This window comes from Helianthus annuus, chromosome 15 (genome assembly GCF_002127325.2).
Source record: "Helianthus annuus cultivar XRQ/B chromosome 15, HanXRQr2.0-SUNRISE, whole genome shotgun sequence".
Lineage (NCBI taxonomy): Eukaryota > Viridiplantae > Streptophyta > Magnoliopsida > Asterales > Asteraceae > Helianthus > Helianthus annuus.
This window is the reverse complement of record NC_035447.2, coordinates 12,621,280-12,644,257: the sequence shown is the minus strand read 5'-3', so window position 1 is coordinate 12,644,257 and position 22,978 is coordinate 12,621,280. Positions and strand designations below refer to the sequence as shown.

General features: G+C 38.0%; 2 protein-coding genes and 2 long non-coding RNA genes across 4 annotated transcripts; 1 reads left to right on the top strand and 3 right to left on the bottom strand.

Annotated features, from left to right (window-relative positions):
- The first annotated feature begins 519 nt into the window (after positions 1-519).
- LOC110910747 (CASP-like protein 2B1) lies at positions 520-3,186 on the top strand. The gene is made up of 2 exons (XM_022155354.2): positions 520-1,045; positions 2,762-3,186. Exons 1-2 carry the CDS (start codon positions 689-691, stop codon positions 2,996-2,998), a joined length of 594 nt encoding a protein of 197 aa, XP_022011046.1. The 5' UTR covers positions 520-688; the 3' UTR covers positions 2,999-3,186.
- LOC110910746 lies at positions 3,152-6,558 on the bottom strand. Its single transcript, XM_022155353.2, has 5 exons — positions 5,947-6,558; positions 4,898-5,110; positions 4,199-4,303; positions 3,602-3,700; positions 3,152-3,529 (listed from the first exon to the last, which is right to left on the bottom strand). The coding sequence occupies exons 1-5, from the start codon at positions 6,436-6,438 to the stop codon at positions 3,338-3,340; spliced, it is 1,101 nt and encodes a 366-aa protein (XP_022011045.1). The 5' UTR covers positions 6,439-6,558; the 3' UTR covers positions 3,152-3,337.
- A 516-nt stretch (positions 6,559-7,074) lies between these two features.
- Positions 7,075-9,140, bottom strand: LOC110914798. Its single transcript, XR_002578603.2, has 3 exons — positions 9,011-9,140; positions 8,482-8,535; positions 7,075-7,979 (listed from the first exon to the last, which is right to left on the bottom strand). It is a non-coding gene; the product is annotated as an uncharacterized LOC110914798 (long non-coding RNA).
- A 5,535-nt stretch (positions 9,141-14,675) lies between these two features.
- On the bottom strand, positions 14,676-16,089 carry LOC110914797. Its single transcript, XR_002578602.2, has 3 exons — positions 15,960-16,089; positions 15,430-15,483; positions 14,676-14,927 (listed from the first exon to the last, which is right to left on the bottom strand). It is a non-coding gene; the product is annotated as an uncharacterized LOC110914797 (long non-coding RNA).
- Between the last annotated feature and the right edge of the window lie 6,889 nt (positions 16,090-22,978).

Below are 22,978 nucleotides of genomic sequence, written 5' to 3'. Positions count from 1 at the left end.
CGAAAAATGAAACCTTTGGACTAAACTGGCAAAATGACTCAAACCACATGAACTAAAACGACATTTAACTCTAATTATATATTACGTTTATTTACGTTAAAAAAATAAAAGCTGCATTAATTTAAACCAATAAAAAATACGTTTATTTAATCTTGAAATTAAAAATTACATAAATAAGATTAAAAAAAAACTAAAACGAAAACTACTAGTCGTCGTCGGTCGCCTCAAGCTGGGTAAATCCAGTCATCCAATATGCTCCACAAGATCATGTTTTAGTCTCCAATGTGTATCTTTATCTATCAGCTCGTTAAAAGCAGTATCATCATCAACGGCCTTGACTAGAAAATCCCGATTATGTACCGGTGTTATCGTGTTTCCGTCTATCTTTAAAATCATGTTACGTAAAATCACTACACAAAGTCTTATACACACGACAAAATATAATAATTATGACTTATGACTTGATTTATAAGTTTTATCTATGTGAAAAGATTGATGAGATATCAATTAAAAAAAGGTAATGACGAAAAGGCAATAAACAATAAATAAAATAAATATACAATAATAGGAAACGGTGTTAGGTGGGTTGGCTATTTAAATGATGGCATGGGTTAGTGCGTACAAGACCACTAGCTTGTGTGTATAAAAACCTTAGAAAAGACAAGTGGGTTTTGTTGTGCACATAACCATGAGTTATTTAGGTGTTGGTGTAAGCCCAGGGAAGTATGCTGCCGGGTCTAAAAATGACTCGAAAGCAATTGATCGAAAGGTGAGGCTAGCCGAGTTAATATTGCGGACCGCGGTTTGCGGTCTCGCACTTGTGGCCGCGCTTCTTGTGGCCACGGATACGCAGGTTAAAGAGATCTTTACGATCCGGAAAAAAGCCAAGTTTACGGACATGAAATCGTTGGTGATGTTGGTGGTGGTTAATGGGGTTGCTGCAGCTTATTCGCTGGTGCAGACGTTTAGGTGTGTGGTGGGTATGGTTAGAGGAAGTGTGTTGTTTAATAAGCCTTTGGCTTGGCTTATTTTCTCTGCTGATCAGGTATTTCATATCTCAAATTATTATTTTTTTTTTGAACGGCAAAACACTTTATATATATATATATATATAAAGAGCCCAGCAAGAAGCTGGAGGACAAACTAAAAAACAATAGGAAACAAACGAACGGAAACAAAACAATTACATAGAATCCAAAATGTCAAAATCTAACCATTTCCCCCACGTCGGCGACTTGAGCTTTGATCGATTAAAAATCCAAATATAAGCGTCTTTTTTTAACAGCTCCACAGTTAAAGAAACCGGATTAAACTTATCATCAAAAGCTTTCGAATTTCTAGCATTCCAGATCCTCCAAGCGTGTTATTAATCAATCAATTGAATATGTTTTTATTGAGTAATTATCAATCTATTAAGTATCAATTTTGTTTTAAGAACAAGTTAGTGGTTGTTATTGGAGGTTCAAGTGGTGGATGATGTATGGTCTTGCTGTCCGTGCTTTGTGTATTTAGAGTTCCAATAATATTTAAAAATACATATTAGAAAATGTTTCATAATATATGAAACTTAGGTGTTCCCGTGTTGTGTGACGGGAATTCAGTTGGTATTGATTCGGTTTGTTACAGGATCGGCATTTTGTTTGGTAGTTAAAAGCGAAAACCAAGAAATATAAAGTCGTGATATACCCAAAAGTACAGCGTCTATCGACATATATTTTACATGGATTGAAAACCAAGTACTGATACCGGTATGACACAAAGACTCGATATAGCCTATGATGCTAAAAAAGACTATATTTTAAACGCAACACCGCTTTCAACAAAATTTATATAGAAACATTAAGAGAAAAAACAGCTATGTATTCAGTTTTATTAAAAAGAAAAACCAAATGAGTAAAAATTTGAATGGGTTATATCCGTAATTTATATTTAGTATAACAGGTTATAAGTGGTGAAAATGAATTTTAAATAAAAATAAATAAATATTACTGATTATTCTGTTTATTATTTCTATTTTTTTTTTGTTCAAAAAGAAAATAATAAATTCTATCCCTGCCTAGAATCTATCTCTATGTTTGATTTTCCATGTGCCCACTCTCTTATGTTGTTGTCATTTATTTCTCTGGTCCATATTTAATACTTTTTTTTTGAACAACCCATATTAAATACTAAATACTACTCATATGTGCATCCTACTAGGTTGTCGTATCCTACTATTTAAATTTATACTAGTGTTCATGACCGTGCGTTGCGGCGGAAACATTTAATCAAATAAAAAATAGATGTAAAAACGTTGAACCACGCATACACATTGTGACATGTTAACTCGCCAAATTCATACTGAAACGTAAATTCGTCGACATAGTAACAAAATCACGTAAAAAATGAAATAATAAAATTATAAAAGCTTAAAGTTATAAAAATATATACACTGCAATTATATTTTTTTTACATTGATTTTTATATTAGACATCATTTCTTGGATTAAACATTCAACAAAGATGATTTAGAAAAAATTGAGATTGTAAATAAATGTAAAGGTTCGGGCATGAACCATCAAAATAAAGATTTGTATTTAGTCTATAGGTGGCCCAATGAAAACGCATAAAATTGAATAGTGAACTTGTGAGGTAAAGTAAACTTGCTAATTAATATAGGGGGAAATATGCACATATAGTTTGGAACATACATATCCTAGGAATAGAATCTACCATTTTCATTTGAAGATTTTGTTTAATTGAGATGAAGATGTATCTTGCAGGTTATGGCATATATGATCGTAGCGGCGATAGGAGCGGCAGCACAGTCAGCAGCATTCGCAAAATTAGGGGAACCACAAGTCGAATGGATGAAAGTATGCGATATGTATGGGAAATTCTGCACCCAAGTTGGAGAAGGGATAGCGAGTTCGGTGTTGGCTTGTGCAAGCATGATCATTGTCTCTGCTATATCCGCATTTAGCCTCTTTCGTTTGTACGCAGGAAACAAAGCTTGGTAGCCCCAAACCCACCCCTTTTCGGACGGTTTGGGACACTAATTTAGGTTATGTCACATATGTGTGATAACAAAGTTTGTAATAGCTTTTGATTGTGAAATAATATAAAAACAAGTAAACAAGATGAGGTGGTGATGTTTTATTTGGATTGAGATGAAATTAACCATGGGTGTGAATATCACAACAACAAATATATCATTTATAAGCACAACACTTATAATTGTACAAAAAAAATTGTTCATGACAACAATGTACGACGCAGAAGAACAAGTTTATTTTGTAGAGAAACTTATGAAACAAATCACAAGTAGAAAGGTGATTGGAGTTCCATCGACAGACCGCTTACCATCCACGATAGGCGTACTTATTATTTTCATCTGATTTGCGACTTAAGTTCTTGGCAGAGTTGACATGTTGCTCACGAGTCGAACTTTTTGATAGCTTTCTACCACCATGAGACTCGAACCCAATCTCATGACCCCTTGTAGTGTTGTTATTATTATTGTATGCCGATGATAAATAGTTTTCAAACTCCTGCATTCTCGAATGTCAAAAACTTGAAGAGATTGCAAAGAAAGAAAGCTAAGTCTTGTTTAAGTTGCTTACCTTAGACTTTGACTTGGATATGGCATACGGTGTTAAACAAGGATTCAAATCGTTTAGAAACATGTCATCCGGACTGCCTGGTGTTGTGTAGCTCAACTCCTGAATCATGACATACATACAAGTGTCAAGTAGTACACATTAATTATTTGAAACATGCATAGTTGTCGATAGAATAGCAGTAAATAGCGACAAGCTACCTGTGTGCTACGTAGTGATAGTGACAGAAAGTGCCTGTTATTTCATGTATTTAGCGATAAAGTAGTAGAAAATTTAAGAAATAGTTCACATTTAAATATTCAACTATAGTAGCAATTATAATCAATAAATAAACATTAGTTGTGTGTTTAGCGACACAGACACAGACGAAGACGTGAGTACGTGAACCGTCGTCTGTTTACGTGAAATAAAAAAACTTAAAAACGTCGCCAGTTATATTAAAACAAAAAACACTAAAAATCCACTATTTTCCCCGCTATTTACTCGCTAACCATCAAATAGCGTCATAATGTCAAACCACTACAACCCACACTATAGCGGTCGCTATTACTGCTATTGACAACGGTGGGAACATGTTATACAGCATTTCGATATGCTTACCAGAGAATTGGTTGCTTCTTCTTGCTCATGTGTTGGTGTTCTTGGAGAGCTCACAAGGCTATCATTATCGTAGCATCCCATGACCGAATACTTGTCGGCTTTCACCTACCACCAACACATTCATGAAAAAAAAAACAGATTATTGCATATGCTATTTGTAATTGATATATGCCAGCATATGAACAATACCCATTATCTTTCGACAGAAAGAACGATAAGCACATGTATAAAACATTTTATACATGTATAAACAATTTTAAATAAAAAACTTGTGTACTGACAAGGCAACCAAACACAAGTACTATATATGAAGATGAATAGAATATGAATCATAGTTGTTAATGGTGAATAGCAACAAATAGCGATAAGGTACCTATATGCTACATAGCGTATAGCGATAAAGAGCAGGCGCTATTTTATAAATAGCGATACACTAGAAAAAAAAAATTAAAAACTTATATGTATGTTATATCAAAATGCCCTGGTACATATGCTATTTTACATGTATATTTAACAAAAACCTAAAATCCAGCTATTTTATAGCTATACTTAATCGTTATTTATATTTTAAAAATTATATAAAAAAAACTGAAATCCTGCTATTTATGGCTGTGCACCCTGTAGTGACCTTCGACCTATACGCTACACTATTCGCTATAGCAACCATAGCGACAACTATGATATGACTGACTGACTGACCTCTGCTAGATCCTGAGCAAGGCTGTGAAGTTGACCGGTGAGAGACGTGACCTGCCTTTGTAAAGACGGGATGATTTGTTTTGCCTGTTTTAGTGTTACTTGAGAGTCAGCCTCCTGCTTCGGTTGCAGCATAACATCTGGGAACAGAATTGCATTCTTCAACGCTTTTATTTCTTCCCTTTGTTTCAAGCACAGATCCTTCAGCTTATCAACCTGCACATCATGTAATTTTAATACTACTGTAGCTTTATCATTAACATACCATTGTATAGCTTAAGAAAGACCGATATTTGAGATATCGGTAATTTAATATCATGTTGAATTTATATATATATAGCAATTTAACACTAACAAGGTATACTCTCCTACCATTAACAAATTAACCTTTTGCAATTTGCAAAACACTAACAATTGTAGCAAGTAGAAACTGATTAAGACTTAAATAACTAACATTTAACACTAATAATGAACAACTAACACTTAAACACTAATAGCAACAATAAGAAGAAAGACGAATGCTAGAACTAAGAAGAAAGGTATTGATATCGGGAAAATCGGTGATATATCAGTCAAATATCGGTCAATATCGCCAATAATAGTTCTGACCGATATTTTGCACCGATATCTCACCAGGGGACCGATAACCAATATATCAGTGGTATATCGTGATATTAACTACATAGGTTAAGAGTTAATCTCAAAGAAATTAGACAAACAATTCAATTAAATGTATCGGAAATCAGTCCGAAAAGACAGCAAGAACACACACCAACAATTGATCAACTCCTCTTATTATTCAAAAAACACATTAATATTCCTATTTATAATAAACCCGAAACCTAATCACTGCAATATCTAATCTCATCCACACAATACCAAATAAAACAATCATAAAACACTAGACATAACCCGACCCTATTTTTAATCAACCCAAAAATTGGCCCATGACAATTTTCAAATAATTCAGATCTTCATTTAAACAAAACACATATAATTCAGATCTTATTGTTACTTTAAATAAAATACCACATAGTGAAACGTTTAACTACCTCTCGGTTTTTCTCCTCGAGCAACAACTTAAGCTCGATAATCTCCGTCTCCTTATCCTTATTCTGACTTAGCAGCTCCCTCTCACTCCTCAACACCATAGCCAAAGTCCTGGCATTCGGCTTCACATCCGACAACGACGCCAACGCCTTTTTCTCATCGCTTTTCCCCTTACTCCCAAACAGCTTCTTATGCAACCCACCAAACCCCGTCGTCCCGCCTCGGATACCCGCCTTCTTCCGGAAATCATCAGCAATAACATCTGCTGCCACTACAAATTCTCGTGTCTTGGGCTTTGTGGACCTCTTCTCCATGAACTTCTTGACCATTGCACTCAGGTTCTGGTCGTTGTTCTTGGTTGATTTGGATCTAGCAAGCGCGTACGACGACACATCGCCTCGGGTTTTTGTTTGGGTTAGATCGGTTGAAGAGGATGGATCGGATTGGGTTGAAGATCGGTTGCTGTAACGAGAGGATGATCTAGAAGAAGACATCTGTTGTGTTGTGTACTTGTGTTTGTGTGTTTTGTGTTTGTGTTTGTGTTTGAAATTGTGTTGAGGGTTTTGTTTGAGAATGGATTGGGGGCGGACTGTCTGAATTTGAAATGAGAGGCGCGGGATATTAATGTGAAAATTTAAATGGGAAGTTTGTTTTTTTATACACCTAATATTTGTTATGTTTGTATTTTCCATTTTTCCAAAATACATTTTTTTCTAATTGTTTTTCTTTCACTTATATAAAAATTAATATTCGTTTGTTTCTTTCACATCTTCTTGGGTTTGTTATTCTCTCTGTGGATTAGATACTTGTAAAATCAATATATACAATAATTTATAGATTTTCTTTATGGTATTAGAAAGCCTCTTGATCTAATAAATCCAAATCAATATACAATAATTTATAGATTTTCTTTATGGCATTAGAAAGCCTCTTGATCTAATAAATCCAAGTATAACAAACACTGCAAACAAATATATAGCAATTGGAGACTATTTACCCGAAGATTTCTTGATTAATCATCATGACTTGAAATGGGTTTAAAAATGAACTTATGAGGTTTTCCTATCTTTTAATATATGTATTATCATAACACCTTTTTTTTTTAACAGCAAAAGACATTTTATACCCAGCAAAATTACATTCAATGTTTACAAGACTCTAAACACAAAATGTAAACCCCACATATGCCCTATAGTACCTGATTTACATTACTCAAAGCCCGAAAAATTTACCCAATTATTCCACTCAAAATTGAATTGTTTCGCCCGGTTCTTTAACCATAGAAAGGACATAGCTTGCAACTCTCCAAATATCTTATCAATATTTGGACGGCACCATGAGAAAACCAGCTCGTTTCGCGTCTTCCAAATCACCCAACATGCTACCAAAATAATCATCCGGACCAACTCCTTCTTATGATTTGATACAGCCAAGTTCCTTCCCGTTTGAAACAAATCTTTCATATTAAACGCGTAGATTTGGGGAATATTACACCATACGCTAACCTTTTGCCATAGGACGGCTGCCACATAACAAGAGATGAAAAGGTGTTCCGCATCCTCTTCGGCCTCCCCACATAAGCTGCACAATGTAGAACCGTGAAATATGTTACGTTTCTTCAAACCTTTAAGAGTTGGAAGCCTATCTTGAAACCCTCGCCAACCGAAGATGTTAACTTTTTTTTGTTACGCCCCAATCCTACTATTAAATACGTACAAATAAGTAGGAAAATATTTTTGAAAATTTCGACATGACCTATTCGTTTAACATCATTAACCACCTGTTTTACAAACCAAACTTAAACATTAAACATCTTTGACAAAAACCCAAAACAAACAAAGTCCACATTGGTCACGACATGACTCCAACTACCAAATTTTACCCTACGACAAAGATGTCAACATACTACCTAGACTTAAATACATAAGACCAAGACTTAACCCATTCCAAAAAGGCTTAACAACGGAAGCGAGAAGCGGGCGTAAACCAAGTGTGCACGTTCCAAGTCGTCCAATCGCCTAAGTCGAGGATTTACCTACATTAAACATCAAACTTTAAAAAGTTAGTAAAGGCGCTTATTTAGTCCACAATACCAACATGGTAATTACAATCATCTATATACTTCCATTTCTTATACGCATTCGATTACCCATCTAGTGGGTATGGCATACAATCTCATAATGAAATTTAAGCATTTCGCATTCGACCCGATAACATCGGGTTATTTGCTTTCAACTTAAAATCTCTCGTTCTATCCATATAACGGATTGAACCTTTTTGCATACGATTTTGCTTACATGACCACCCGTTCTAGACGGATGGTCTCATATCCTTACTCGACCTAGTCGTAAGGACCGGTCGGTTTGCATAACTTAGCATAATCCTTCTTTAGCATAAACGAATCCGCAAGGGATCTACCATTCTTTTACTAACATCGCAAATAACTAAAACATAGGATAATTCTCATAACAAGGGTCGTTCAATATAATTACTAACGAATAAATAAAAAGTAAACTTTCGTATGAAACGGATCATACCTCGGTCTTGTGATCCTTCCGGCTTCTTAGAATTCGAGCCTTCTTCCTTTACACCTAAATCAACATGATCAATCATTCATTTAGTACCCAAACTTCATTCCATCATTTTTCCAATTTTACACATAACTACTCATTCAAGCATTTCATCGAGCACCTAGTAGGCGTTACCTTAATAAAGCATAGTGTACAACATTTAAAGCATAACTTGCTATTCCATCCTATACATCATCATTACTCAATCTATTTCTTACAATTTCTTTTATCTACATCAATTTAACTAGCCTTTGGATACTACAAGCTGATTTACATGTAAAATTACATTTGTTCATCATTCCTATAATCCCCATATTCATAATCATAATTTCACAAAGTGGGTTTTTAGAGGCTTTCTTTCAATTAACTAAAATCAAGCATGATTTCTACTCTAGGGAGTATCCTTAACATCTAAACAACACAAATCATATCACAATTTCATGATTGGGTCGAAACCCTAATTATAAACATCACCAAAATCAAAAATTCAGCTTACCACTTTACTAGATATACTTAGATGTTTGAAGTTTTAGCACATGCAGCAATTAAACCTTGATTTCTCCTTGTCAATTGGTGAATTTTTGCAAGAACAAGGTAACCCTTGTTTTTCCCCTGCCCTTGATCGATCCCACACGTACAGAATGTTTTAACTTTAGTTAAAACATAATTAAACCCTATTAAGTTATAATTTTTCATATTGCCCCCCTTTAATCTTGTTTAATGTTTAATTCAAGCACTTCCATGATTTTACCTATTCTTATGTTAAAATAAATTTGGGGTGTTACAATTCTACCCTCCTTAAAAGAGGTTTCGTCCCCGAAACCTGAATACATAACAATTTAAATGTTGACATACCAAAGAGAAAAGGGTAGTATCTTCGCATTTCATCTTCTGATTCCCATGTAAGTTCCGAACCCTTTCGGTGTTGCCATTGTACCAACACTTGTCGGACCGCCTTGTTGCGGAGCTTCTTTACCTTGACATCTTTAATGGCTATTGGTCTTTCGACATAATTCAACCCCTCGTCCAACTCAATGTCATCGAGAGGTACTAACGCGGTTTCATCCGCAAGACATTTTCTCAATTGCGACACGTGGAAGGTATTGTGAATTCCGTCTAGGGTAGGCGGTAATTCTAATCGATAAGCGACCCTTCCAACACGAGCCAAGATTTTAAACGACCCAATATACCGAGGACCTAATTTACCCCGTTTACGAAAACGGATTATGCCTTTCCATGGCGACACCTTCAACAGAACGAAATCTCCAACTTGAAATTCAATAGGACGCTTTCTCTTGTCTCCATAAGCTTTTTGTCGATCCTGGGCAGCTTTCAAACGAGCCCTAATCAATTCAATCTTTTCATTTGTCATTGCTATTAAATCAATTGGCGCGAGCTCCCTTTGCCCCACTTCACCCCAACATACGGGAGTTCTACACTTCCTCCCATATAATAATTCGTATGGTGCCATTTGAATGCCACTGTGGTAACTATTATTATAAGAAAATTCCACTAGTGGTAAATGGTCATCCCAATTTCCCCCAAAATCTAAGGCACACGCCCTCAACATATCAATAAGTGTTTGAATGGTTCTTTCTGACTGGCCGTCAGTTTGAGGGTGGTAGGCGGTATTTATGTGTAATCTCGTTCCCACGCTTTCGTGAAATCTTTGCCAGTAGCGAGAGGTAAATCTAGTATCACGATCCGAGATGATTGACACGGGCACCCCGTGTCGAGACACGACCTCGTTCATGTAGATTTCCACCATTTTCTCGGAAGAATAAGCTTCTTTAATGGGTAGAAAGTGGGCGCTTTTCGTAAGTCGATCTACGATTACCCATATTGTATCATACCCCTTTTTCGTTCTTGGAAGCTTGGTTACTAAATCCATCGTTAGTTCTTCCCATTTCCACAACGGTATCCCCAATGGTTGTGATTCTCCGTAAGGCTTTTGGTGTTCTGCCTTCACTTGAGAACACGTTAAGCATTTTGCGACATACTTGACGATATCGCGTTTCATGCCCGGCCACCAATAGTTGGTTTTTAAATCTCGATACATCTTTGTAGCCCCAGGGTGGACCGAATATCGTGACTTATGTGCTTCATCGAGTAGTGCGGCTTTGACTTCACAAAATCGGGGTATCCAAATTCGGCCGAATCGCGTCTTGAGTCCGGTCGAATTTTCTTCTAATTTATCAATAACGCCTTTTAATCTTTCTTTCTTTAAGTCTTCTGCTCCAAGAGACTTTCTTTGAGATTCCCGTATCGTTTCAAGTAATCGTGGCGTAACTACCATCTTCATGGACTTTACACGGAGAGGAGACGGATACTCTTTTCGGCTTAACGCATCGGCTACCACATTTGCTTTCCCCGGGTGATAGAGGATATCACAATCATAATCTTTGATAAGTTCTAGCCATCTTCGTTGCCTCATATTCAAATCTTTCTGTTCAAAGAAATACTTGAGGCTCTTATGATCCGAGTAAATTGTACATTTCGCACCGTATAGGTAGTGTCTCCAAATCTTTAAGGCGAACACTACTGCTGCCAATTCCAGATCGTGTGTTGGGTAGTTCACCTCGTGAGGCTTTAGTTGCCGCGACGCATAAGCAATAACCTTTCCCCTTTGCATCAAAACACAACCTAACCCCTGATGGGAAGCATCTGAATAAACAACCAAATCTTCAGTTCCATCTGGCAACGTCAGGACCGGAGGACTCGACAATTTCTCCTTCAGTATACGAAAAGCCTCTTCCTGTTCCTTACCCCACACAAACTTTTCTTTCTTTCTCGTCAGTCTGGTTAGAGGTAGAGCTATCTTCGAGAAATCCTGTATGAACCGCCTATAGTATCCCGCGAGGCCTAGGAAACTCCTTATCTCAGTCGGACTTTTCGGAGAAACCCATTTCATTACAACATCAATCTTTGATGGATCCACTAAAACACCTTCCGCATTGATCACGTGGCCTAGAAACTGCACCTCCCTGAGCCAGAAGGCGCATTTTGAAAATTCTGCGTAAAGTTTCTCCTTGCGGAGAGTTTCGAGTACTTCTCGCAAGTGCCTTGCGTGCTCAGCTTTGCTTCGCGAATAAACTAAGATATCATCTATGAATACTATTACTGATTTGTCTAACATGGGTCGGCACACCCGGTTCATAAGATCCATAAATGCAGCCGGCGCGTTCGTCAACCCAAACGACATGACTAGAAATTCATAGTGCCCATAACGGGTTCTAAATGCAGTCTTTGAAATATCCTCTTCCCGTACTCTAACTTGATGGTACCCCGAACGCAGGTCTATCTTGGAGAACCAGCTCGCCCCTTGTAATTGATCAAAAAGGTCGTCAATTCTAGGTAAAGGGTAGCGGTTCTTTATGGTCAGTTTGTTTAATTCTCTATAGTCGATGCACATGCGCATCGACCCGTCTTTCTTTTTAACAAAAAGGACGGGTGCTCCCCAAGGCGACACACTCGGGCGTATGAAACCCTTATCTAGAAGATCTTGCAACTGTGTCATTAATTCTCGCATCTCGGTGGGGGCAAGTCTATAGGGAGCCTTCGCAACAGGCTTCGCACCCGGATTTAATTCGATGCGAAACTCTATCTCCCTTTCGGGAGGAAGTCCCGGCAGTTCTTCCGGAAATACATCCGGAAATTCGTTCACGACCTCAACGTCTTCAAGCTTCGGGAGGGTTTGTCGGGCATCTCCTACATAAGCTAAGTATGCTCTACTCCCGTTAAGTACGTACTTATAAGCTTGGACCAAGGTACACAACTTGGTTTCCACGTTTCTCTCTCCTTGAATACTTAATTGTTTTCCACTTGGAGCTTGAATAACCATCACTTTAGTTTCACAGTTAATCTCCACATGGTGTCGCGCCAACCAATCCATCCCCACGATCATTTTAAATTCCCCCAAAACCATGGGTATCAGGTCGATGTCAAATTCTTCATCTTCTATAGTGAATTTACAATTTCTACAAACCTCATGTAACATATACATCTTGCTATCGGCGATTTCTACTTCTAAAGGCATTGGCATTCGTTCGATCTTAAAGGACGGATGTTGTATAATTTCATTCGAAATAAATGACATAGTAGCTCCAGTATCGAATAGAACATAAACCGGTATGGAGTTTAGTAAAAAGATACCTGAAATCACATTCGGGTGAGACTTGGCTTCTTCGGATGTAATTTGGAACATTCTACCCTTGGCACTAGAACCTTCTTGTTTCTTATCTTCCTTCTTCGACTCTTGCTGGAGTTTCGGGCACTCAGATTTGATGTGCCCCTTTTCGAAACAGTTGAAACAAGTTTTTGGGCTACTCGGACATTGATAAGATGAGTGTCCCTCCTTACCGCATTTGTAACACCCTTTCTTGCCTAACAAACATTCCCCCGTATGAAGTTTTCCACAAGTCTTGCACGGCGTGATACCACTCTTCGACTTATCCTTTCTTCCTTGCTCTTGATACTTCCCCTTTTTGGTCGGGGTCGAATTTCCACCTTTTTCATTGGGTCTCTTTTCTCCACGCTCTTCTTGCCTCTTGATCTCGATTTCTCTATCCCGCGCTAGATTGATGAGCTCATCAAGAGTTTCACACTTCGAGGGAGTGATGAACTCCCTAAATTATGCCTTTAATACGCCATAAAAGCGGTTAATCTTCATCCTTTCAGTTTGCACAAACTCTCCACAAAACTTCATCTTATCCAAGAAAGTGTTTGATATCTCATTTATCGTCTCGTTCTTCTGTCAGAGACGTAAGAAATCCTCTTGAATCTTATCAATGGCTGACTGAGGGCAGTGATATTTCATAAAGGGATCCTTAAACTCTTGCCAGGTCATCGTTTGGAGTCTTTCTTCGCCTATTTCCTTGCTATGCGCATCCCACCAGTCTTTTGCCTTTTGCCTGGAGGGTGAGTTGACCCGTAGCAAACATCACTTGATCTTCTCTATCACACCGGCTTCGTATAAACACTGCCTCCATGTTTGAAATCCATCTTTGGCATGCGATCGGATCAATTTTACCATCATACGTTGCCGGATTGCACGCCATAAAGTCTTTATACGTGCATCGTCGTTCCTTGCCTTTACTTCTAGACCCCTCAATTAGTTCTTTCAATTCCTCGATCTTACTGGTCATCATAGCATCTACGACTCCCAAAACCCGGCTTTCCACTTCTTGAGCTAATCGCGGAAGGTGGGCTTGCATAACCCCTTCCGCCACCTCCGTAACCCTATTGTTAAACGCTTCTTGCCGAGTTGCGTCATCATCCTCATTGACGTTTCTTGCATCAGCCATTTACACAATGTTACATTTCATTTAATACAAATCATAAGCTTTCCATATATCGTAATTCGTCAATCCCGTGTTCATTTCATTTATACTTTCACATTTTAAGCCTTTATCCATTTTTAAGGTTTCCTCCATTCGTCCATATTATTCGACATATTACTTTCGGCTTTTATGGTTTCATTCGACTGTAACCTCTATCCGTGGTTACATCTATCCTTTTAGGTCTTATATGGGCCTTACCCGACTAAAAATAGGCTTTCAAATAATTCGGGAACTCGAAATATGAAAAATGACATTAATTGAAAAATTTCAGCGAACCAGACTTCCGCTAGCCGTCGGCGACGGTCTAGCCTCCCGTCGGCGACGGGTTCAGGATTGTGGCGTCGGCCACCTTCACCCGTAAGCAGGTAAGTAAGGCGTCGGCACATGGGGGGCGTCGGCGACGGCCAGAGGCCCGTCGGCGACGGCCTCTCCTCTGCTGAAACGATGCTGGACTCATTTTAGTCTTTTCCGACCATTTCCCGAGTATATTTTCAGCTACCCGGGTCCAGGGGCTTCTTATTTTACCCATCTTGTAACTTCTTAGCATACTCAATCTCAAAACTCATTCGTGACGCATTATACATACTCATACTAAACAAATATTTAAAACTTTACCTCGTTGACGATCTCGGAACGAGCACACCTTCGCGAGAGCCATTGGTTTGAGTTCAAGCGCTATTACTCCAGCTCGAATCCCTCAAACCTAGGCTCTGATACCAACTTGTTACGCCCCAATCCTACTATTAAATACGTACAAATAAGTAGGAAAATATTTTTGAAAATTTCAACATGGCCTATTCGTTTAACATCATTAACCACCTGTTTTACAAACCAAACTTAAACATTAAGCATCTTTGACAAAAACCCAAAACAAACAAAGTCCACATTGGTCACGACATGACTCCAACTACCAAATTTTACCCTACGACAAAGATGTCAACATACTACCTAGACTTAAATACATAAGACCAAGACTTAACCCATTCCAAAAAGGCTTAACAACGGAAGCGAGAAGCGGGCGTAAACCAAGTGTGCACGTTCCAAGTCGTCCAATCGCCTAAGTCGAGGATTTACCTACATTAAACATCAAACTTTAAAAAGTTAGTAAAGGCGCTTATTTAGTCCACAATACCAACATGGTAATTACAATCATCTATATACTTCCATTTCTTATACGCATTCGATTACCCATCTAGTGGGTATGGCATACAATCTCATAATGAAATTTAAGCATTTCGCATTCGACCCGATAACATTGGGTTATTTGCTTTCAACTTAAAATCTCTCGTTCTATCCATATAACGGATTGAACCTTTTTGCATACGATTTTGCTTACATGACCACCCGTTCTAGACGGATGGTCTCATATCCTTACTCGACCTAGTCGTAAGGACCGGTCGGTTTGCATAACTTAGCATAATCCTTCTTTAGCATAAACGAATCCGCAAGGGATCTACCATTCTTTTACTAACATCGCAAATAACTAAAACATAGGATAATTCTCATAACAAGGGTCGTTCAATATAATTACTAACGAATAAATAAAAAGTAAACTTTCGTATGAAACGGATCATACCTCGGTCTTGTGATCCTTCCGGCTTCTTAGAATTCGAGCCTTCTTCCTTTACACCTAAATCAACATGATCAATCATTCATTTAGTACCCAAACTTCATTCCATCATTTTTCCAATTTTACACATAACTACTCATTCAAGCATTTCATCGAGCACCTAGTAGGCGTTACCTTAATAAAGCATAGTGTACAACATTTAAAGCATAACTTGCTATTCCATCCTATACATCATCATTACTCAATCTATTTCTTACAATTTCTTTTATCTACATCAATTTAACTAGCCTTTGGGGTACTACAAGCTGATTTACATGTAAAATTACATTTGTTCATCATTCCTATAATCCCCATATTCATAATCATAATTTCACAAAGTGGGTTTTTAGAGGCTTTCTTTCAATTAACTAAAATCAAGCATGATTTCTACTCTAGGGAGTATCCTTAACATCTAAACAACACAAATCATATCACAATTTCATGATTGGGTCGAAACCCTAATTATAAACATCACCAAAATCAAAAATTCAGCTTACCACTTTACTAGATATACTTAGATGTTTGAAGTTTTAGCACATGCAGCAATTAAACCTTGATTTCTCCTTGTCAATTGGTGAATTTTTGCAAGAACAAGGTAACCCTTGTTTTTCCCCTGCCCTTGATCGATCCCACACGTACAGAATGTTTTAACTTTAGTTAAAATATAATTAAACCCTATTAAGTTATAATTTTTCATATTGCCCCCCTTTAATCTTGTTTAATGTTTAATTCAAGCACTTCCATGATTTTACCTATTCTTATGTTAAAATAAATTTGGGGTGTTACATTTTTGGAACCCACTTTATCCACTCGAACGGACAGTATGGAACCGAGTGTCTTGACAGGAGATTACGGCACGATGCGATGGAAAAAACACCCTCTTTGTCGGGATCCCATGTCCACTTATCCTTACCTGCCATAGTCATTGATCCGCTAATGAGATTATTAAGCTGATGTAGCTGATCTAATTCCGAGTCTGAAGTCTAAAGTCGGGACTCTCTTCCACTCCCACCCGGTTAAACGCAAAGCAACGGAGGCATTTTTCTTCTGTTCTAGACGAAATAAATCTGGGAATTTGTCCTTTAAAACACAATTCCCAAACCAAAAATCGACCTAAAACCTTATTGAGTTGCCGTCATTTACTTTTCCTTTGATCAGAAGCCCTGGTGCTATATTTAACTCATTTAACTCCTTTTCTACTTTACAGATCCCACTCCAAGTGCCTGCTAAACCGGTTCGAACTGGAAGATATGACCATGAGACCGAATTATGATGAAAAGCTGAGATCACCCTATGCCACAAACTGCCTTCCTCATGTTTGAACCTCCACCACCATTTCATCAACAGACTGATGTTCATATCTCTTAACGAGCCCAAACCCAGCCCCCCTTTATCGGTAGGCCCAATTGTTTTTTCCCAACATATCCATGCCGTTTTTTGACTTTGCCTCATCACCCCCCCTAGAAAAACCGCCTCCTAATAGCTTCCAAAGTTTCGAGGATGCATTTCGGAGCTTTAAAAACGGAGAAGAAATACAACGGGAGGCTATCTAAAACAGATTTAATTAGCGTCAATCTACCACCGAAAGAAAGGACCTTAGATTTCCATTTGGACAATCTAGTTTTGAAAATATCCACCACTCCCTTCCAATGCTTCGACTGATTCATGTTTACACCTACCAAAAGACCAAGGTATCTGCAAGGAAATTTACCGACAGAGCACCTTATTGAGTTTGCCGCATTCTCTACTAACATCTCATCCACCCCTATCCCATATAGGCTTGACTTATTATGATTTATTTTTAAACCAGATATGAGATGGAAACACCTCATAAGGCGACAGATATTGAGGATGTTGTTTTCGCCCCATTCCCCAATAAAGACCACATCATCAGCGTACATTAGATGAGTAAGATTCGGACCATTATTAGGTAATTGCAACCCATTATAGCTCCCTAACTCTTTAGCCTTTGAAATAAAACCCGTTAGGGCTTCCATAGCAATGATAAAAATAAAAGGGGATAGAGGATCCCCTTGACGGACACCACGATAACTTTGGAACTCAAGTGTCGGAGAACCAATCACTAATACCGATGTTCTAGAGGATTTTAATATGCCTTGTATCCAGGTCCTCCATTTAGGAGGAAAGCCCATCTGTTGAAAAACCGAGTCAATAAAGACCCAGCTAATGGAATCATAAGCTTTCTCTATATCAATCTTGAATAAAAAGGCTTGGCGTTTAGCCTTTTTTGCCCAAGAGATTGTTTCATTAAGTATCAAAGGCCCATCAAGTATATTCCGGTTAGCCAAGAAACCTGACTGGAATTCTGAGACAACGGATGCGACCACCTTCTTTACTCTACTGGCGAGCACTTTTGAGATAACTTTGGAGATAATCCCAATAAGACTAATCGGCCGGAAATCTTGGAAATAAAGCAGATCCAGATTCTTAGGAATTAAAGCCAAGAAAGAAGAACCACAGCCTCTACTAATCTCCCCATCCTCATGAAACTTATTCATGACATTTTGCAAATCATCCTTAAAAAGTTCCCAGAAATGTTTGATGAAACGAAAGTTGAAACTGTCCGGTCCTGGGGCCCGATCACTGCCACACTCCCAAACTGCGTCTTTTATTTCTTGTATGCTGAACGGAGCTACCAATGAGCTGGCTTCCTCTGACGATAGTGTTTTAAGGTTAGGACACACGAAATGTGGGCGCGGTTTCATGGGTTCCCGAAATTTAAATGCAAAGAACTTTCTTGCCTCCAATTTTATCTTTGTGGGGTCCGTAACCCACTCATCGTTCACCAAAATTCCATTCAATCTTTTGTCTGCATTATTTTGGTTGATAATCCCATGGAAGAAAGCTGAGTTTTCATCGCCCTCTGCTGCCCATTTCACCCTTGCTTTTTGTTTTAATTCGCATGCCTTATTAGTTTTTATCTCTTCCACCTGCTTCCTACATTCTACCCATCGCGCTTTCTCCTCTTCCGACAAAGCTCTTTGTTCCATTACGATATCTAAAGCATTAATTTTCGACTCCAAATCAGTTTGAAGTGTATTGACCTTATCCCTTTCCACCCTTAGCCATATTTTTAGTGCGCTTTTGATGTTTCTTAATTTCCTGGCCAAAACAATGTCAGGCGGGCCAGAACCATTTTCCACGGAGGCCGCTGACACTACGGTCGACTCAAAACCTGCCCTGCTAATCCAAGAGTTATAAAAACGAAAAGGTATATGGCCAAAATTACTAACCCCAGTGTCGAGCATGATTGGGTTGTGATCAGATTCACAACGTGGAAGAGCAGTGACAGAAGCTTCTGGCCATTTATCCCAAAAATTTTGGCAAACCAAAAATCGGTCAATTTTGCTAAGTTTGTCACCTGATCCCGAGACTCGCGTATATTTTCTTCCTCCCATCTGGTATTCCAACAAACCATTATCTTTAATGAAAGTGTTAAACGCCTCGGCACATCCATGATTAAATTCCGTGTTATATCTTTCTTCCGGATACCTTACTGCGTTAAAGTCCCCCATTAGGACCCGTTTACCATTCAAAACAGCCAATGTCTGTGAGATCGCCAACCACAGTTCCCGCTTTTGGGTTAAGCTTTGGGGGGCATACACATTGATGAAATGTATCTCTTCCCCATTTGCTAAATTCCCAGAGATTACTAAAAAATTTTGATTTCTGATTATGTTTGACTTTTGTAAGAAAGCTGGATCCCATAAGCAGAGTAAACCCCCTGACTTACCATCTGAATTTACCCATTCATATTCAACAGGTCCTCGGCCCCAAATTTTCTTAACCAGAATTTTCGACCCATCGCTGGCCATTGTTTCTTGTATTGCTGCGAAATTCGCCTTGTATTTCTTGATTAGATCGCCTAACGCCAAAATTTTCCGGTCCTCCCTTATTCCCCTGATGTTGTATGAAATCAGCTTCATTGACCAACCTGTTGTTCCCTTTCCTCTCCTATTAGGGCTTCCATGTCTTTACCAAAACCATTAAAATTGATCCCCACCGATTCCCCCAACTGTAAAGTCTCCCGGACTTCCTTATCCAAAATATCTTGTGGGATTTGTTGGTTTATAATTCCAGAACTTTCAGCTTCGTGGTTCCGAGGCATAAAGCAATTAGGGAAATTGACCTCGGAGTTGATATTTGCCCTTGATTTATGGTGTTGCCTAGCCACTCGTTGACTGAACGAAATTGGATATCGGGAACTGGCTGAGGGAAGCAAAACTTCAGAAAAGAGGTTGGGGATCTGGGGGTTCCTTGGAATCGGAGGAGAGTTCAAGTCAAGGGTAAAATCATTACCCAGTTCTCTCCTGGCCCGTTTACTAGGTTGGGCGCATAGCCCATTTTGATGTGAACCAGGCCCATCACTATATGGATTTCTATTAGGCTCCTGATTTAAAAAAATATTATCTTTACCCACTAACGGCTGTGACCCACCAACACTTGAGTTTAATGCATTGAAAGCATTTTGGGCAGTGAAAACATTATTCTCCTGGGGATCCGTGTCAAACCTACCGTTTCCCATGCATGTTGTGTCACCCAATGGCGGCTGATTTCATTCCTGCTCATTATCTCGATGAGCCGATACGTCATCCTCCAGACCCTTAGACTTCTCACATGTAGGTATTCTGTCGGCTACCATCGGCGTGACCAGATATTCCGAGCGGCGTAGATCCCCGGTGAATTCACCTTCCTCAACATTGACTTCTACAGTTTCTAGAGGTATCTGGTCAACCTTCTGGAATTCCGGCATACGCTTGTCACTTATGACCACATTTTCATTAACAGACTTGGAATCTCAAGCTTAAATTTGTGGGTCTGATACCATCTTTTGTCACGACTTCTAACCCTACCCTGGATGGGAGTCGTGAACAGCACAAGTGGTACCAATGTTTATTAAAAGTATCTCAGTGGAGATTTCATCAGAACAGAGTGTCAAGAAAATATCAGAGTTTCAAACACCGAATTTTTCATTTCATAAATTGTGGGATAAAACCCATATTTAGATAAAGGATTTTTCATGGGGATAAACCCTTAATTACAAAACACGTTTTATTCAGGTTACATAGCCACTTATTTAAGCTTGAGTACCTCGTAACACTTTTCCTTCCCTTCATTGTAAATTACCTGAAACACGTTTTAAAAACATTTGATCAAAAGAAAATACTGGTGAGTTCACTCAATTGTATAAAAAGACACCTTCTTATAATTACAACATTAAGGGTTTTTACATTTTTTTATATCTTACAAAATTACTATTGGCTATCCCATTGTCTGTAACACCGTGAAAATTTTCCTCCAACTATGTGACGACACGTGTCTCGACTCTCCAACTAATCCCGACTATGTTGTAGGAGATTGACTCACACTGAATATATATCAATCGACACATGTCTCGAATCTCCAAAATAATCCCGACTATATGGAAGAAGAGGGACCAAATACGTCAAAATGGGAAAGGAAACAAGTCCAAGGACTAAAACATTAAAAATCTCAAAATTCAACTTCTGGATGTCCCTTGCGGATCGTAAGGAGTTCAAAACCAGTAAGGCGGATTAAAAACCCCTTACAGACTGTAACCCACCTCTTATGGTCCGTAAGAGGTGCCCAGTGACAGCTTCTTCACAGCTGTCATTCTCAGCTACATTCCATGCCACTTAGTCACGATTTTTGCCACCATTCTTCTCCTTTGAACACCTGGGGTGACACTAAGCATGTCCTTAACACCTGGGTGGACACTTGGCTTGATTTGATGACTTCTTGAGCACTATAAATAGATGTTCATGTTGAACACTTCACTCACACCATCACTCTCACTATAAATCTGTTCTTTGGAGCTTCTCTGGAGATTTAGAGTTGCTCCTAAGTATTCTTTGTTGTTTCTCAGTCCTAGTAAGTCTTCTCCTTTTTTCAATTTCATTTAATTAGTTAGAATTCAAGTGAAAGTCAAACAATTTGACTTTTCGTTTGACTTTCAGTTCTGACCATTATGATCAAGTCAAAGTTCGAATCGAACTTTCCTACGTGATCGTAATAATGATGGTATGATTCCTCTACCATCATACCCTCCGACAATCATGTTTACTAGTTGAATTGACGGGTCAAGCATGCTACTTTAAAAGTCAAAGATGCAACGAATTGCATAAATTGTATAAATGAACTCTTAAGCTTATGGCTCACTTCTTTTGACACTAAAACAGAATGTATAACTTATATAAACCTATTTTAGCATGCCCAACTCGTCAAATTCAGTTTAGCGCCTCATTATATGTCAAAAGTCAAGCAGTTTGACTTCTGCTTTGACTTTTGATTCCGACCTGTTTGGTCAACGTTAGAACCTGTTTAAACCCGACATTATGACGATATTAATATATAGTATAACCCTCTGAAGTTATACATCTTGGTCATGTCATTTGATAGGTCAAATGACAAGTCTCGTATATATATATATATACATATATATAGGGTAAGGTTCATTTAAGAACCACCTTTATTGTGAGAAACATGAGAACCAATGTGAACACATCAAAAAACATTAAAAAAACTAAACCTCCCCCCCCCCCAAGCTAAAATGCTAAAAACTAAACCCCCCAAAAACCTAAAAAAAATCTTAAAAATCTAAAAAACATACAATTTTTTTTTATTATTTTTTATGTAAAAATCGCTACTTTTAGTAGCCAAAAAAAATATTTTTTTTAAATATTAAAAAAATATAGCAATTTTAATTTAAAAAATATAAAAAAAATTGTGTGTCTTTTAGCTATTTTTAGGTATTTTTGGTTGTGTTCACATTGGTTCTCGCGGTTCTCGCAATAAAGGGTGGTTCCTAACGGATCCTTCTCTTATATATATATATATATATATATATATATATATATATATATATATATATATATATATATATATATATATATATATATATATATATATATATATATATATATATATATATAGGGGACCGCTAGAATGAGAACCACCTCGAGTTGTAAGAACCGCAAGAACCACACCGTACGGGGCGAGGTGGACCAAATTTTTTATTCAAAAACGTAGATGCATGTATTATAAACACATTCGTAAAAAAAATTAAAAAAAATGCCGTGCGTGTAGTTTTTTACACCACAAGTTTGTGGTTTACGAGTTCCGTAAATTTACGGAACTCGTAAACCACAAACTTGTGGTGTAAAAAACTACACGCACGGCATTTTTTTTAATTTTTTTACGAATGTGTTTATAATACATGCATCTACGTTTTTGAAAAAAAAATTGGCCCCCCTCGCCCCGGATCAAGTAATTCTCGCGGTTCTTACAACTCGAGGTGGTTCTCATTCTAGCGGCCCCCTATATATATATATATATATATATATATATATATATATATATATATATATATATATATATATATATATATATATATATATAGGGGGCTGCTAGAATGAAAACCACCCCGAGTTGTAAGAACCGCGAGAACTACACCCCACGGAGCGCCGTTCGCCAT